This window comes from Sinohyriopsis cumingii, chromosome 9 (assembly GCF_028554795.1).
Source record: "Sinohyriopsis cumingii isolate HCF-2022 chromosome 9, ASM2855479v2, whole genome shotgun sequence".
NCBI classification, from domain to species: domain Eukaryota; kingdom Metazoa; phylum Mollusca; class Bivalvia; order Unionida; family Unionidae; genus Sinohyriopsis; species Sinohyriopsis cumingii.
In genome coordinates this window covers 36,035,643-36,055,143 of record NC_142969.1, presented here as the reverse complement: position 1 = coordinate 36,055,143, position 19,501 = coordinate 36,035,643, and the positions used below count along the sequence as shown (strand labels likewise).

At 35.4% G+C, this 19,501-nt stretch overlaps 1 protein-coding gene across 3 annotated transcripts in view; it reads right to left on the bottom strand.

Annotated features, from left to right (window-relative positions):
- Nucleotides 1-19,501, bottom strand: part of LOC149791553 (origin recognition complex subunit 4-like) — a 67,505-nt gene that overhangs the window by 32,971 nt on the left and 15,033 nt on the right. For all 3 annotated transcript variants that reach the window (XM_089970090.1, XM_089970092.1, XM_089970091.1), the window contains exons 3-6: nt 18,624-18,714; nt 17,128-17,203; nt 12,138-12,223; nt 9,123-9,171 (exon numbers count right to left, since the gene is read on the bottom strand). In XM_089970090.1, coding sequence (XP_089826216.1) covers nt 9,123-9,171; nt 12,138-12,223; nt 17,128-17,203; nt 18,624-18,714 — 302 coding nt within the window. The remainder of the gene's footprint in view (nt 1-9,122; nt 9,172-12,137; nt 12,224-17,127; nt 17,204-18,623; nt 18,715-19,501) is intronic.

Here is a 19,501-nt window from a genome sequence, read left to right as displayed (position 1 = left end):
TACATTTTTAAGCAGTATCATTAACTGATGATGAAATTGATGAAAAAATACTTGATGTCATTCTGATATATGGATTCTCTACTACACTACTAATCTGTTCATCCTGATTCTTTTTTTTTTACCATCTCCTTTAGTCTTACTGGTACCAGTGCTTTTAATAAAATTGTAACTTCTATTTTCTTGCAATCTAAATATTTGTAATGATGTGTTATTGTCAAAAGGTAAAATGTGCTTAGTGTTGTAAAATCTAAAACTATTAATTAGCAAGGGACTAAAATAAGAAGTGGACAGAAAGACCACTAACTTAAATTGGTTGATCTGTGACACAAACTCACTCTGAGATGTTTAAGTGATGTAAAAGCAAGCACCTTAGTACACTTGGGGACATGGAGCCTCTGTTGATTTGACATTTATCTCCAACAGCTGAAGTCATTTTGACATGAGATCTTGGGGTTTTGGTAGATCATTATGGCCTTTACACATTTTCAGATGAAGAGAATCTATATATGGCAGCCAGTTTTACTGATGAAGAAAATCCAAGTCCTTCTGAGATACCAAACACCACTTATGTAGAACCACTGACCTTCTACAAGTAACTGGCAACATTCTCATTAGCATTGTGCTAATCACAGGCAAGTAATCACAGGACAAGCATCTTGTACCACTGCCATGGAAGCCCCTCAGATCTGTATCACAAGACAAGCATCTTATACCACTCTGCCATGAAAGCCCCTCAGGCCATAGGTATAAGTCTCATATGAAAGACTAGAAGTGGGAGATAGAACCTGTGACAACTGGACTGAAAGTGCAGAATGTTACTGCTAGGCCATCAGTGATGATCATGATGCTGTTGACAATACAGTTAACTGCAACGACATTGATTTTAAGTGCTCTGGGAAAAATGATTCTTTGACTTTCATCCATTTTTTTAAATCTATGATATAAAAATGTTTGACTTAATATATTTTTTAAAACTTTATATTAGTCTTGCAACAAGGCGTAAAAATAAGACATCGGTAACTGAAAAAGATGTTCTTACAAGAAATGATATAGAATAAAAGTAGACAAATGATGCAACATCACTTCCACAGGCCTCATTGGTTTTTTTCCTGACAAATCATATAAGTTTACCAAAACAATGAATCATAGAATCTGACCACACATTTAAAGCAATACAAGATTTAACTATTATTCTAATCAAAAGCAGCATGCCTGAGAACAAAGAAAAATAGCAAGACATATTGATCACTTTAGGAAACACAGAGTTTAGTAAGGATACAAATTCATCATTTCTGTATTAGAATAGAAATATCTATTATAAAATCTGTATTCATGGATGTTAAATTAGTAGGTATTAAGGGACTGATCAATGACATTTACAAATAATAAGCCACCATGAAAATCTGTGATTTCACAGTATCAGAGACATACATGGCTGACATACAAACAAACAAATGGACAAAAGATTGATTACAATGAATGAATACAAATAAAAATATGCAGTAGATTATATGATGTATATGAATTCAGTAGATTACCTCCAGCCAGCTGTCATTTAAATCGCTTCTGTCCCCAACCCAATATTAAAATCGCTTCTACCGCCCACTAACCCATAGCCAGAAATTGTTAAAAAATATACTTCTGTAGGGGGCAGTGTTTCTCGACTAAAACACATCTGACAGTGGATCATAACTTTTTTAAATTGCTTCTGTTGTGGGTTGGTTGAATTTGAGAGTGCCTTCCCCCAGGGGGTATATGTTTTACTGGAATAGCCCTAAATCTATTTTATTTTCTGTTTTCTTATTGTTCCTACCTAATTCATATGTAGAACCTGATCTGATGATGACAAGAATTCAGCATTCATGGGTTGCTTAATACTACCTCTCCCTTTTGACTCAATTAGTGTTTGTTCACGAGTTATTGCATTAGACTTTTTATATCTGTGCACCAGAAATTAAATCTTTATTTTGCTTTGAAATTGTACCCAACTCATTTAAATGTGATCCCTGTAATGACAACAGCGAACAATAACATTTGATTCAATGCTTGCAATTAGGCCAGTGAACGTATTTACATAATGACATCACTACATGTACACTAGTTTTGAACACGCACTAAATGAAGTACATTCCGCTGAATGAAGTACCTCCATTGGATTAGAATCATGGGCATGACTTCATTAAACTTTAATGATATTTCCAAAATACAATAATGAAGTTTCAGAAATAATGCTTCAAAAATTTATGTTAATACCGTAAAAACTTAGTTGGAGTTTGCTCTGATGCAAGCGACCTTACATCCCATTTCACAAAACCATAGTAATTGTGCTAATAGTAATTGTGCTAATAGTTTGGAGTGAAAGGCAATTACACATCAAAGTACCGGTATAGTTGCCAGTCAAAATTCCCTCCCAATTCAAACCAGTTTCAGTGTTTCAATGATTAACCGGCCTGTTTTGCTGTCGGGTCAGGAAACAAAAGACAAATCTGCCAATTATAAACAAAGGAGATGCCAAGACCTCCAGCTTGCCATTATGTGAAAAATTACGCTTCTGTTCAGTCAAAACACAAAAGTAATATAGATTCATGATGATCTTAGTTTATCTAAATTCAGAATTTTAGACTTTATTATTATTACCATTCTTTCATGAACATGCAAGTTATGCTGGTTACGTGTCTCACACAACCGAATGTATGTACCTCTTCATAAAGATTATCTCAATTTGTAGCATTGTTTATATCATTAAAAAAGAGTAACGTGTGAGCGCATGGATCAACACAAATGAAACAGCTATTACCGACTAGCTGAAATGTTATTTGAAAGAATGTGATTTGTTTGAAACAATGAATAAAGCAAAACATATAATATGTATGGGAATAAACAAGGATTAAAGTGACATCAAGCACGATCTGCACTGTGTAAGTACTGTACATTATAGTACGAGCTGATTTCCCGGGTAAACTCAAACCGGCCTGTGAAGTATGAAGTCTTTATTTACCTTTACATGATTTCGTGTTTGAAAAAATCACAATATATGCACATGCAACACAATAACAAAAGCAGTCTTAGTAGTTTTTAACAGTTTACTAAGTGTTCACCAAGAATGGATTTCTTGTATTTGTTTACATGCACATTCGTCTTAGGACACAGAAAAATTATTTTTCGTGTCCCAAGGTTTACAGCCATTATGGTAGTCAACAAAAAAATCTTAAAAATTTTGGACCTTGGCCCATGGATAAGTTGACCTCATTTCTTCCAGGCCTTTATTTTTTCCAAAATCATTCAGCTTATATGTGAGTATATATGGTAATCATAACAAACACAATATGGTTGTGTGCAAGGCTGATTGCTTACATTATTTGTTCCAAGTGATTGGTTCATTTCAAGATCAGGCAGGTTTGTGGGATCAATACTCATAATGCTGTGACTGTAGTGTCAGAGGAATGCCCAATGAAATGTTATTCCCAATGCCATGTTTCAAGTGCAATACAGTAAACGCTAACTAAAACTCTCTTAAAAAGGGTGAAGAACATGCAGACTTGTCAAGTGTTTGCTATTTCATTAATTCATAACTTACAAAATTGAAGTGTTTTAACAGTCCTATGAATATGATCATCAAAGAAATCTATCTTCAAAATTAAAATGGTAAATAAGCATCAAGACAAGTTGTCTGAAACAAAAACAGTACAGACATGAAATGACAACATATATACATATTAGGGTAAAAAAGACAAAAATGACAACCCGTGTAATAGAAACACGTACAGTAGTCCCCCTGTTATAAGGCCACCCCTAATGCAGCAGGGAAGTGGCCTTATAATGCGGGTGGCCTTTCTAGAGGGGGATGACAAATGCGAATAGTAAATACATATGAAAAAAGTCACAAGTACATTTAATTTTAAATATTTAATATTTTAATTAAAAAATTACATGCATTATGTGAAATAAACGTAAAACAAACTTTCTCATCATTTGCAAAAGAATGCTATGAATAACCATTGATACAGTTTTAACACTGTCTTTATAATTATGTTACAGTTCACATCACGTCACTTTGTTGGTAACAATCTAAAAAACAAACCAGTCTCATCACATTAAAAATATCCTTGCTGTCATATCCCTTGCATATATCGTTTAGTCGTTTGTTCCAGTCTTCGACAACTTCATTATTAACATCAGCTGATTCACCGCTAATGACAGAACACTTGATACTGTGTCGCACTTGAAATCTGTGCAACCATCCGTTACTTGCGGTAAAGTCGTCATATCCCAGTTCAACTGACAAAATTTTTGCTTTTTCTTGTCTTTCAAATCAGGATTCAAACGTCTCCTGGCTCAAACAATCTTCCTTTCTCCATCCATTTCACCTTTCCACTTCTGCAGAATTGTTTCATTATCTTTCACGATATTGTTTATCTGAGTCTTCCCAACGTCAGTTTTCTGCAAGGATCCTTGACACACCCACCCCCGTCAGTTGAATTACTTTCACGTTCTCCTCTAAACTGAGAATTTTTATTTTCCTCGATGACATGTTGATCTTTTTGCAGTAAGTTATTCATGTTACCAACTACAATACTGATAAAACAATTTTGTATGCATCTAAACAAATTGCCGTGTGTTTTTAAAGGAAGTGATCTTGTCACGTGATTCGTTAGTCGCAGTCTGGTACCCTATTGTTTTTATACATTTCTTGAAACTAGATGAGAGAAGCCAAAACGGCTTTGATATGTACCATAAACATCACGCAGATTTGACCTCGCGGCCGCTAAGATTCGTAATTTTGACAATTATTGTCAGTAGTAATAGCCACTGATTACCAAAGTGAACAAGCTCAACATCTTACTAAGGGAAGCCATAAAGGCTATTAAACCATTTTCCTGCTGACTTGGGTATTGTACATCGATACCGCCACTTCTCAGCTGTTTCTACTGTTCGATAATTGTATTCTTAACAATTATCAGAGTGACTAAACCGGACATCTTATGATAACACAGCAGTCAGGCTAATTGGATTACATGTACGTACCCTTTTGTATCGGTTAAAATTTGAGTCTTTCTCGGTTTTTATGGAATAAAATTGGCTTCTCGTGAGGCGTAAATGATATAATATTAACCTTAGTGGTAAATGTACTTGACTCAACACTTCTTTCAGTAACGAAAACCTGACATCGGGAAACAGAAATCGGATTACTTAACACACGTTATGAATACAATACTGGTTCTAGATACATATTCAAATAAAATGCGGCCGCTTGTGAGGGGTAAATTTTATGATTTTGCACTAATATGCTGGCCGCTGGTCGCGTTAGCCGGGTGGCCTTTCGCGAGGGGTACTTTTGAACACAAACTCGTCGGTGCCAACGGATTCTGGCCGTAAGGAGCGGGTGGCCGCTGGTCAGGGGGGCCGTTCAAGAGGGGGACTACTGTACACCATAAATCTAGGATCAGGTACGTGAATTAAATCTACATCCCACCTGAACCCACAAAAGAGAACTTGAAGGAACTGATGTTCTGAATGAACAGAATATCCATAGATTCAAGATAAGACAATTTCTTCTTTTTAAATTGCCGAGTTTTAAAACTATCTCCGATATTCTTCAATGTTAACAACATTTTTAAATATGCTGCAATGCTGGATATATTGGATGTCAGTTTGGCACCTTATGTTGGATGTCAGATTGGCACCTTATATTGGACGTCAGATTGGCACCTTATATTGGACGTCAAATTGGCACCTTATATTGGACATTAGATTGGCACCTTATATTGGACGTCAGATTGGCACCTTATATTGGACATTAGATTGGCACCTTATATTGGACATCACATTGGCACCTTATATTGGACGTCAGATTGGCACCTTATATTGGATGTCAGATTGGCACCTTATATTGGACATCAGATTGGCACCTTATACTGGACGTCAGATTGGCACCTTATATTGGATGTCAGGTTGGCACCTTATATTGGACGTCAGATTGGCACCTTATATTGGACGTCAAATTGGCACCTTATATTGGACATTAGATTGGCACCTTTTCATTTATGTCCAAGTAGACATCATTACAGGTCTCTGGGTGAATACCCAATGTCAATATAACCATCCATTCAGATGATGTAGTGACAGCAAGATTTTTAAGACTGCCATGATTGGCACAAATTTCATTTTGGACCAACTATTTATCATAAGCAGTATATTGGCAAAAAACCAAGTTTATATAGCCATCCATTTGGGAGGAGTAGAGATAATATTTCAAAATTGCCACATTGAGGGTCAGTTTGCATCATTTTCACTTAGAACCAACCAGACACCATAAAAGCTCCTGACGAACACACCATGTCAAAATGACCTTTTAAAAAAGCAGCAATAATAAAATTTCCAAGATGGTAACCATAGTCACTATGTAAGATATCACATCAGCACCATCATAATACCAGTACAACATTAAAAGATGTCTTCTTTTGAAACGCCATGTTGATGCAACATTTTGTGCTGGATCACTAACATGATTTTCAAGATAGCTGCCATGGTGGCCATACTGGATATCAAATGTACACCATTTCCTTTTAGGACCAATCAGACACCACAAGTCACCTGGTGAAAACATATCAATATGACCAAGCAACTAGAAGCAACAGCAATAAGATTTTTCCAGACGGCCAATGTGATAGCACCATTTTCATTTGCAACGAACTAGACAGCATGAGAAATCTTTCATTAAAATCCAATTTGGATATGATCATTCATTCAAGAATAAAGATTTTTAAGAGGGCCAGACTCAACGTCGGAGTTGAACCATTTTCTTTTTGGATCAACAAGACATCATAAGAAATCTTTAAATAAAAACCCTGTATTTATACAACTATTCACTCAGGAGGAGTAGCTTCCAGCTTCTCAAGATGGCAGCAGTGGATGTGTGAGTGGCCAATTTATTTAAATATTAACCAGACCATTGGATGAATGTGTCAAATTTCATGGCACAAATTCATGTAGTTTAGGAGCAGCAATAACAAACATGTGCTAACACACTGATGATAGGTGGATGACCATCCCATTAGCTCTTCTGGTCTATTAACAAGTAAAGCTAAAACTGCTTTCTACTTATTTGACAAGGGTGGATGCAGCTCTCATCAATGTATAATGACGGAACCAGTCAGCTTGTTTAGTCTTTGCAAAACTTCACTATTGTGGGCTAATAATAGTTCTGATCATGCTATTATGCCGTAGCAGTTTTGAAACTATGACTTACTTTACTTCAGTTGGGTCTAATATGCATTTTTGAGATAGAATAGGTTGCAAGTCAGACACTGATCACATGGTAATGACCTTGGGATAAACAATGCAGGTGCTCTCAACTTAGTTTCAGAACTATATCCTGAGTTGGATGTGAACAGTTGCATTTTTCACTATAATGTACATTTTTGCAACATGATTCTCATTATTAACAGTTCCCACGTGTTACTGGAATAAAAAATCCCTGACATTTCCTGAGAAAAGACAAAATTAAACTAAACAAAATTTCATATCAAACACAGGCACACATAATTGCCATTGTTAAATGAATAAAAGAAAAAGAACTGACCATATTTCTCCAATGCTAAGATGCAAAGGTAACCAAAAGTGTGCTTGGATTAGAAATAAATGCACCATTAATTCAGAGATTATTCCAAAAACTTTGAACTGAAGAAAGTTTTAAATCAAGGATAAGAAAACAGCCCATGCCAATTAAATCAAGGATAAGAAAACAGCCCTAGCCAATTAAATCAAGGATAAGAAAACAGCCCTAGCCAATTAAATCAACGATAAGAAAACAGCCCTAGCCAATTAAATCAACGATAAGAAAACAGCCATGCCATTATACAACACATTTTGCCACCTTCACATCAATATTAAAATTCTGCTGATGGAGGATAAAAAATTCTGACGCTATTTTTTTACAAAAATTTTCAAAAACTAACAATTCCCTGAATTCTCCTCACTTTTTGAAAGTGAGAATTCCAGAAATTTCTCTAGACTCATGGGTGCCCTATTATTCATCAAGAAGACAGTGACTGAATCATGTCTTAGACTTGATCTCATTTTACCAACTTTTGCAAGGAAATCTTGCTGTCAGTAGAAGCAACTTAAAAATGACAATAGTCTTGCTCAAACAGACCTCTCACATCGTTCCATGAGATCTCTGGTCAAGTTTTCCTAAGGACATTAGAATAAGGCTTTCTCAATATTTGTAAAAGTCATCTTTTTATCTGATTAGATGAAATGATGTAATATCTCACTGTGCTGCCTTGTGTATCAGCATCTGAATACAACGTTTAGTCCTATTCCTTTAAACCTGTAACTGGCTTGAAAGATTGCGGAAAATATGACAAAGTAACTTTAAAGTTTTGCTTGTACAAAGTTTGATCCAAGTGTCAGTAACAAAGACAGCAGACCTTTGTATACTGGACATCTCAGAGAACTACACAACAACCTGGCTGAAAAAGACTACAATGAAAATCACATTTATTAACCTGCCAACTAGTAATATCAAATGTTTTCAAAGACATTTATGAATTCTGAATTCCCTGTGACCAGAATGGCTCTTTGAAAGGCTGATGCTCTGTTATATTAATATGTCTCTTAAATGCTATTCGATGCTAAATGACGTGTCACATTATAATACAGAAGAAGAAAAATAGAAGAAAAAAAGGAAAATCCTTTGAAAACCCTTCCTCTCCAAACAAAATAACACACAAGAACCACAAAATGTAGTTATGATGACATCTAGTTCTTTTGTTTTGTATTTCACTTGTTTAAGAAAAAGTAAAAATGTGAATCACACAATCCCTTTTTAATCTGAGCATAAATTTTTGCATAAAAACAACAAAAGATGATGAACATAGCGTAAGCTATATTACCAATCTGATAGTGGAATTAAATGGTAAAGGAAAGTAAAATCCTGAGCACTGAAATTAACCTAGGGTGTGAAGAGATGTACATATCAATCTATAGAGGCACAACCATGTGATCAGCATTTCAAATTTCTACCAAGGAAGGCTTGTCAATGAAATGCCCTATATGATCAAAAACATTGTACCAATACATTCTAATTTACAGCAAACATACTTCTTTGAAGGACTTACCGCTCTTTAATGCTTCAAGAAGAAACTGTAATGTTTCTGCAAAAGACCCCTGCAAGGGAAACAAGAGTGAAAACATACAACTATTAGCTCTCCTCAATGGCATAACAAGAATGGAAAGTAAGAAATTTGTGCATAAAACTGGATCTTTGCCAATTCTGCATGTCAACAACAAGGGTTCAACAGAATGGAATGTCTTGTCATTGAACACTGTATTATGATCTAGCTTACTACATATTTTTTGGGGGAGGGGACCCCAAGTGGCAGAGTGGTCTAAATCACTGACCATTACAGATCACTGCCATCTCACCTATCTCTGCATGGGTTCAAGTTTCGGGCTCGGCCAGTGTGGGTATATAAGAAAGCATGCCGGTAGCTTCTCATGGGTCAGTGGTTCTTTCCGGGGTTTTCCAGGGGTTCTTCCTCCAACATTTATACTGGCCGACATGTATAGCCTATCCTATGCTGAAAAATGGCGCTAAGCCCTACAACAACATGTTTGGGTGGCCTAACTATTAAAACATACAACTGTTTGTCGAAGACAAATATTCCCACCCCATTGCTTTGTCCAATCACCCCTCAACATCTGCTCACATTATCAAGTCTCAGAGGGCTAAGAACTGACTCAGGTGTTCAATTTTAGTTTATCTGAATGTATCTTTTCAAACTAAGCATATACTGCTACTACGTGAGGATCTCAGAAGTTTCCAAAGCTATGACTGACCTACACACTAAAATCCCAGAGGGTTCATACAGAAACTATTGCCAATGTCAGCTGCATAGACAAGTTTGCCTTTTCACGATCTCTGAATGTATATATGGTAAAATAATGGGAATCTCAACAATTTCCATATCTGCCATGGTTCATACAAAAAATATCATTTTTCACTCACAAAAATGCCCAACACGGTTGTTTATACACACACATTCCAATAAATCTTGTTTAAAAAAGAGAGACCTTTCTCAGCCTCATATTTTACTACAAACATAAAATGTAAAATGTGATTATTCTGCAAGTTCAAATGACAAAGTTAAGAGTCGTGTGGGATTGTGATTTATCTTTTAAGGCAAAATGTCGAAATGCAGCTGTGATTCACTACAGATGAGTCATTTGTAAAACAAGGAAAGAACAGCAAATTTCCTAACTCCTGTTTGACAGAGTTTGACTTTGTTTAATACAGGAAGAGAAGGAGACATTATATTTACGGCAAACACCATAATGATATATCAGTTATTCTGGAGCATATGACATGTCAATTGACACATAGTATTATCACCCTCACTCACCAAAGTTTAAACCACCACTGACAGATCAAGTCATAAGAACTGATGTGCTATTCTGCTATTTCACTGTAGTGCACAAGCTGTTGTTTGTAGATGCATACCATTTACAGACATATGTAAGGAATTGTTCCCAAAAGAGGATATCACAAATAAAATTATTTATGAAAAAATTCTGATCCTCCCCAACAGCAATGCAGAAAGGCCATTTCAGTTTAAGATCTCCTTTGTAGCTAGATCTACTCTAGTTGACATCTTCTGGGTTAAACACTTCTCAATGCAAGAATGGCAATATATGGCAGCCAGTATAACTTGTTGAGGAAGCACCCAGGAAAAACTCTGTAAGAACCACTGACCCATGGGAAGCTTCTGGCAAGCTTTCTTATATACCCACATTGGGCAAGTCTCAAACCCCCCACAGACAGAGGTGAAATGGCACTGATTGGTAAAGGCAAGTGCTTTAGACAACCTGGTCACCTGGGGCCCCAATATCACATGTGTATAATTATCATGGAAAAACACCGGTATTAGCTAATCCAGAGTGCACTACAGGATGAGATCAAACACTGGTATTTGGTAATCTAGAATGCACTACAGGATGAGACCAAACACTGGCATTAGCCAATCCACAGTGCACTACTGGATGAGACTAAACACTGGTATTAGGTAATCAAGAGTGTACTACAGGATGAGACCAAACACTTGTATTAGATAATCTAGAGTGCACTAGAGGATGAGACCAAACCCTGGTATCAGGTAATCTAGAGTGCATTACAGGATGTGACCAAACACCGTTATTAGGTAATCCACAGTGCACTATAGGATGAGACCAAGCACTGTTATTAGGTAATCTACAGTGCACTACAGGATGAGACCAAACACTGGTATTAGCTAATCTAGAGTGCACTACAGGATGAGACCAAGCACTGGTATAAGCTAATCTACAGTGCACTACAGGATAAGACCATGCGCTGGTATTAGGTAACCTAGAATGCACTACAGGACCAGACCAAACACTGTTATTAGGTAATCTACAGTGCACTACAGGATGAGACCAATCACTGGTATTAGCTAATCTAGAGTGCACTATAGGATGAGACCAAGCACTGGTATAAGCTAATCTACAGTGCACTACAGGATAAGACCATGCGCTGGTATTAGGTAACCTAGAATGCACTACAGGACCAGACCAAACACTGTTATTAGGTAATCTACAGTGCACTACAGGATGAGACCAAGTACTGGTATTAGCTAATATACAGTGCGCTACAGGATCAGATGTCAGCATATGCAGCCAGCAAATATCATCCTACCACCAATGGATTTCACCTTCACATTTCATTCTTGACAAATGGTAAGGTCTTTTAATTTTATGTTATTCTTGGAACATTTTCATTTAAAAATGCTTCAGATGAGTGACTTGGCCTTTTTATTTAGCAGCAGTGCATACAGGACTCCAGACTCCATGTTTGCCAGGCAGGATATAATGTGTAGTTAACCCATTTTTCCAAAGGACAGCTTTTTTTTGGTAAAACAGACAAATGAAGAAGACAAAGCTTAAATAACAAAAATTAAGGCTTAAATAAAAAATTTATTTGTACAGTATTTATAGAAATACCATAAAAAAGTTCATTAATAATGTACTGTACATGTACTAACACCTCAAGGCGCATATATTGAATTGTTTCTTGCGAATTGAACAAAAGTCAAGGATTAGCTGTTTCACCTGCTACTTACAAATACTTGATCCCCCACTGTGTTCTCCAGGTGTAGCTGTCGAGTAATTTCCTTCAATGCGATCTTGTCATCTGTTTGCAATAGGCCTAAATTTTGATAAAAGTACAAAGTAATCATCTTTTATATAATCTAAGGTTTAAGCAAAAAATGTCCAAACAGTTAACAATGTGTAGAATTAAACTAGAGTACCACAAATGGCACATGATACTCACCCCATGTTTAATAATCTCCTACATAGATAACTAACAATAAAGAAATAATTTTGTCTTATGTTCTAGTGAACCTGACCTTTGACCATTTGACTCAAAAATCAATAGGTTTCTTCCCTTACTCCAATGTAAAATTCACACAAAGTCTGGTCTGGGCATGTGATATAAATCCAATGTTATTATGTGGAAACCATTTTTGGTCTTTCAGTCAGTTATCTTGCATGGTTGCCATGCTTTTCTAAAGATTGGTGTTGGTGTTGTGTGGTTTAACGCCACTTTTCAGCACATGATAGGCTATACATGGTGGCCAGTATTAATGGTGGAGGAAAAACCCGGGAAAACCCCGGAAAGAACCACCGACCCATGAGAAGCTACTGGCAAGCTTTCTCACATACCCACATTAGCCGAATCTGAGACTCAAACCCACGCAGACAGAGGTGAGATGGCAATGATCCGTAAAGGGGAGTGCTTTAGACCACTCGGGGCCCCTTTTCTAAAGATAAATTTCCAAGATGAAATTCATTTTTCAAGGTTCACATATGACCATTTCTGATTGGAATTAAAGTATATTTTTAGATTACAAAACATGCATTTTCTAAATATAAAGAAGTTTCTTTTTCAAGACTCTCCCAAAAAACTAGGTCAGAAAAGATGTTCATGTACAAAACCACAAAATGTATCACACGAAACAAGTTTGATTATATTCCTATAAATTGCATGTAAAACCATTTCAATGTACAGAATAAAAATTCTAACTTTATTTTGTTGACCTGCATTATGTTGCTAAGTAGGAACAATATAACGAACATAAATTAGTTTTGTTTCTTTTCAAACCTTTAATTCTAAATAATTCTATAGCAATATATATATATATATATATATATATCAATTCTACCTGTATTGTCAAAACTATTTGAAAAGCATGTAGCCATTCAGGTCTATAAATTTTTCGAAACATACTCTCTATTTCATAAAGCTCAATCAGGATTTAGAAAGTACCACTCGTGCCAAACAGAACTTACCAAATTAACTGATCTTTGGCTGAAGGAAATGGATAATGGACATATGACTGGGATTGTTTTCCTTGACTTCAAGAAAGCCTTTGATCTTGTTGATCATGAAATTCTGCTGCAAAAGTTGAACTGTTACAGGTTCGACAATCCTTCTTTAAACTGGTTTAGATCATACCTAAACCAAAGGTCTCAACAAGTAAGCATTGGCAATATTAGCTCTCAAACTCGCACTATTCATTCAGGAGTCCCTCAAGGCTCAGTTTTGTGCCCTCTCCTCCTTCTTATCTATATCAATGATCTACCATTAAATAATGAATCCACAAATACAGATTTGTTTGCAGATGATGCAACTTTGTATACATCTAGTTCTGATACTGAAGTTATCCAAATGAAATTAAACTCAGACCTTATCAGAGTCCAAAACTGGGCACAACAAAATAGGATGGTAATTAATGAAGGTAAAACAAAATGTATGATTTTGGGGACATCACAAAAGCTACACAAGTCAGGGAACCCAAAACTGTCTCTTGCAATAAATAATCATCCATTAGAAAATGTCAAACATGAAAGGCTTGTAGGTGTGTCTGTAGATAATAATTTGTTATGGAATGACCATATTGATAAGCTTTGTAAAACACTGTCATCCAAAATTGCCCTTCTCAGCAGAATCAAGAAATATTTACCTATGGAAACTCGCAATCTATACTACAAGTCATATATTCTTCCAACAATGGATTATTGTTCTAATGTATGGGGAAACTGTGCCAAATCTGAGCTTGACAGGATTTATAAACTTCAGAAACGAGCAGCACGTGTAATTTTAGATGCATCTGTTGATCATCCCTCAAAAGCATTATTTACAGAACTCAAATGGTTCACAATATATGACAGGATAGTTTTTCACAAGGCAGTTCTTTTATATAAATGTCTACATGGAACTGCACCAGAGTATCTTCAAGACTTATTCAGGCCTTTTTCAGCACAATACCAGTTGAGATCAATATCACATGGAAACATTCTAATACCAAAACCAAGAACAGAGCAATTTAAAAAGAGTTTTCAATACTCTGGCACAGTTCTGTGGAATAAGCTTCCACTACATGTAAAATCTGCTGAAAATATTAGAATATTTAAGAAAAGATATCATGAGCATGTATGTGTTTCTAACAGATAATGGAATTTAGTATTTTAATACTAAACATGTTAAAATAAACAGTAATTATTGCCATCTTCATATAATGTGCATTGTTATACTCTCCTTAAGAGGGCCTCAAGGGAGAATAGTCCTTGACTAATGAGTCACCCTCTATAAATAAAGCATTATTATTATTATTATTATATATATATATATGCATGTTGTAGAAAGTAAACATTTCCTATTACAGTATAAAAAAACAATAAACACAAATAATTATAATCTTGTTTTGTAATGAAGAGTTTACCCTGAACTTATCTGTGCCAATAAAATCCCAAACAAGTTTTTTTTCAAACAACAAAATCTTCTAAAATTATCTGCTTAAAAATCCATCATTTAAAAAAATTTCAGAAGGGTTGATTTCAATTTTGACAAAAAAAAACTTCAAAATAATATACTGTTGTATAAACAAGGACTGAATATTCCATAAAATCAACTCATCTTCTTGTAATTCATTAAACCAGTCCCCAAACCTGTATTGATACAAAGGCTCATATCATTTTTAATATATAATGTAAGGGACAACAATTTCTCATTTCAGCTCTGAGATTCAACAATTTAGACTACAAATTTGGCATAAAACGAATAGCAGTCCGTTTTCTGATCCGGGTTTCCACCGAATATTCCCACCCCATTTTTCATGTTTGGACATTTGGGCGTAGGGTATTTGCAATTGCATGTCGCAAATTTGGAATCTGCTGTCCCCGTGCGGTAGCAACATATGGTAGTCACTTACCAACAGGCCTAGAAAATTTAAATTTATGTTATAATGACTAATACCTGTATGAAATCGATAGGAAAATAATTTATTTTCTCAGAAATGGCAAGTGTTATAATTGTTAGGTCTTTAATCCGCGGACAGACTAGACGAAACTACGACATAGATGAAACCTGACCATGTACTCACCATTTGCATTACTAGTCACATGACTTCACAAATCACAAATGACGACATCAGAAGTCCAAAAGTCACGTGATATCAACAACAAACTCCTTTTTAATGTTGTTTTACAGAAATTCAATTATATTAAAAGAAAGTCTGATACTTTTTGTAAAAACTAGCCATCTGGTCAGTCTGATTTATCAAACAGACAGCACATGTCAACGTGGTAGTCACACAATACAACAAAACTCAAGAAGTTGTTCTCGGAATATATAAATATGGAAAATTTGTGTTCTGTCCTGTTTTGTATTTTTATTACAACCAGTATACGACATTCATTTAATTTAATTTTTTTCTTCTTCTCAACAACATTTCAAAATGTGGGTTAGATTTTTTTCACTAGGTCACATTTCATCAACGCCGTAGTTTTATCTTGTCCTCCAGCAGATTAAAGACATATTGATTAAAATAGTCACAATTTCTGAGGAAAAAGGTAATCTTCTTATCGATTTCATGCATGTATCACTTGATCTAACAATGTTTAAAGTTTGCTAGGGCATCCGGTAAGCGGCTATGCTTTGCCTCCATCATGTTGGCCTTTTATGATGCTCGACAGGTTTTCATGCCTTCCATGTAAGGAAAGATACGGATACCGAGCTGACTTTGCAAATAAGTCTACTGGACAAATCTAATCCACTGCGCGTTTGGATTTACTCAGCATATATGTTTATTGCAAGTACCCAAATCATCCATACTGCACCCTCCAAATATTCTGGTTAGAACTCGATAAATTTAACTCACAATCAGTTTAGTTACGACTCAAGTAGTGATTGCTTCGAGGGTCAGGTGCTGGCGGAAAATTCTTGGCTTTTTCCAGACTTTCGTCAGAATTTGTAAAATGCAAGGACTTTTCACAGTCAGGATTTTTTTATATTTCTCCTGACTTTTTTTTCCGATTTCCAGGTAGCGTGGGAACCCTGACCCTTTGAATCAGAAATCAATAGGGGTTTTCCCTGTCACAAATGCAAGAAATCCACACAAAAAAATTTCAAATGTAGAGAGTGGAGAATGAAGTCCATGAGTGTAAACTATTTTTCTTCTTTCACCGTTGACCCCAATATCAAAAGGCTTCTTCATTATGCTAAGCGCAAGTCATAATTACAGCTTGGTAACTGCAGAACGTGAAAAAGTCAAGTTATTCTCCTGAAACTAATTTCTTCTTTCAGTCACAGTGACCTTAATTGTTTTAGCTTTTGACCCCAAAATCGATAGGGTTCCTTCTTAAGTATAAGCTATCCACAACATTTGCTAACTGAAGATAGTGAAAGTGCAAGTTATTGTGCAGGGACAAAATTGGAAACAGATAAATTATTGTAAAACATCATAATGTATTCTGCTTTATTGTGTGCATATAAGTGCTGATACAACCTGAACATCTAATCAGGTCATTTAAATGCACATAAAAATAAGCAAACATTTTGGGAGATGGACAGATGGAACCAAATCAAGATGCCCCCATTTAAAAAACGGGGCATAAAACGAACAGTTCCCAGGAATTTCAAACATGTCCATTCATACAAATTTTCCTTGTTAGTAATGAATTCTAATGTAAAGGGTTTTTTGTAGGTGTTCTGTGTACACAGGTAGTTAGTGCATACAAACAGCAGCAAAAGGATTACATCCAACCAACCATTCAAATGAACTTGCAACAGGTTTTTATGTATCTCCTCCTGTTCTCCAAGCTCTACGAGTACCCTCTGGACAATCTAAAACCAAAAGAAGACAAAATATATAATTAAATTTTTTAAAACATAATTATACATTGATCAATTTTTTTTATTAACACTGCCAATGAAACAGACCTCTAGATGCCCAGTTTATTTTATATGTTTTACACAAACTGAAAATGCAAATGTAAAAAAATTTAATGTTAAAATTACGCAAAACAAATGTAAGATTTAGTCCAAAGCTGTTAATAAGCTGCTCATGTTATTAAGCACTACCTGTTTATTATAGCACATTTTTTATCAATATAATTTATGATCTGTGGATATTTCATACATATTTGAAAATACAGTACTTAATGGCTATCAAACAGAACCATAATATTAAATGCATCCTGAAACAATCTTGGTCACAAGGACACTTCAGGCATTCTAAAGGATATCATTAACATCTTAAAAATTAAGATCCACTTTTGTGTCTTACATTTGTGTTTTGTGGTTTTTGCAAAATCATTTCCAACCAAGGCATAAAATACTCAATTCAGCACACTTATCTAGAACTCTGAGTAAAATAAACGTCTAATAAGGAAGTTTTATTTTGGAATTTTAAATACAGAAGCTACAGAACAAAAAATATTTAAAATGAAGGAAGGTAAAACACTTGATTTACAAAGCCAATTTTATATATATAAATAATTTCCTAAATCCCTAATGACCTGTGAAATCCCAAATGACCTGTATCCCATTACCCTAATCTGTCAATGATTCTCCCATCCATAATGACCTTTGCCCCATCACAATAATTATTGTGATGGGGCACAATAATTATCCCATCCATACTGAAATTTGCTACCTTACACTGAACTGTCAATGACTCTCCCATCCATACTGACCTTTACACTATTACCTTGACCTGTGAATGACTCTCATCCACACTTACGTTTGCCCTATTTCCCTTACCCTGTGATTGATTCTCTCATCCCTACTGACTTTCACCCTATTTCCCTGATTTGTCTATCGTCTCCGTCATCATTTAAACCAGTTATGTCTTCTGGTGGATGGATAATATAACTTTAATATTAACATTTCACTAATTTTCCAGGGCAAGTAACATTTTGTCACTTTTACTCAGCATCTTGCAAACAAATATCAGAAAAATACAGATTTTGGTGCAATTTTAAGACAGTCTTTATTCTAGGCAACTACAACATTTTTAGATTCTCCACACCTGATGAAGCTATCCGAGTTCAAAGCTCAAAAGGGCAAATTGCAAAATGGGCACATAACATTATTTGAGGTATTTAATATCAGATAAAACCAAGTTCTGAGAACTTGTACATTCTTGTTTTCAACATGCCCCATATAACAACACACTGATCAGATGACAAATTACCTCAAAATCATACTTTTATTTACCTTTTCTTAATAGGTCATGTATGATTATTTAATTAAAAAATACTACCGCAGATTTTCCACTTCCTCGAGGTCCAATAATCAGTACAGAGTTACTTTCCCCAAACACTCCAGTTCGTCGGATTAGGTCTTTCAGCTGCCTGTTTCAAGGAGAGAATACATACTAAAGTCTGCCTTGGGAGTTCATGATAACTGAAATGTCAAACAAATGAAAAATAACCAACCCTTTTTGGGCCCTACAAGTAGCCAGAGATATTTTTTAAACTGTCAGTAATTCTATGTGAATAAGTTTAAAGTAATACAGTGTGACCCCACTATAACATGGTAGTTGGGAGCCATAGAACCATGTTATAAGCAACCAGGTCAGTTACCTGAAGAAAATGATGCACGTACCCTAAAAAATTTGCAAGGTGGTGGACATAATAAATGCAGGCGGTAAATATGTGCTTCATTGGTACAGTTACCATCTTAAATCGATGCATATTAAATGGGAAATACACCTGTTGTGAAAACAGAGAAGGCATATATATTTTACTTTATTTAGAGAAGCACGGATTGGTACATATATGTGTATATTGTTTATAAATACATGTCTAATGTGTAGCATGAATAGAGTATCAACACCGTGTACTCATCCATGAATCTCATCACATACATTGAATCCACAAGTAATTCCATCGAAAATATGCACACAGATTTAAATATTCAATAATTTTGTCACAGGTCATATAGGTCTGAATTCAGTGGAAAAACATAGCACAATCACGTAACAAATGATGAAGCACATTTACTGTTCAGTACATCCCAGGTTGGTACAAGTTAGTTTGCGTTTTCAACCACCATTGGTAGCATTCATAAGCATAGGCTTTATTCTCTGCAAAAAGGAAACTTTCACGGCACAGTAAACATGTTCCAGTCACGTTGGAA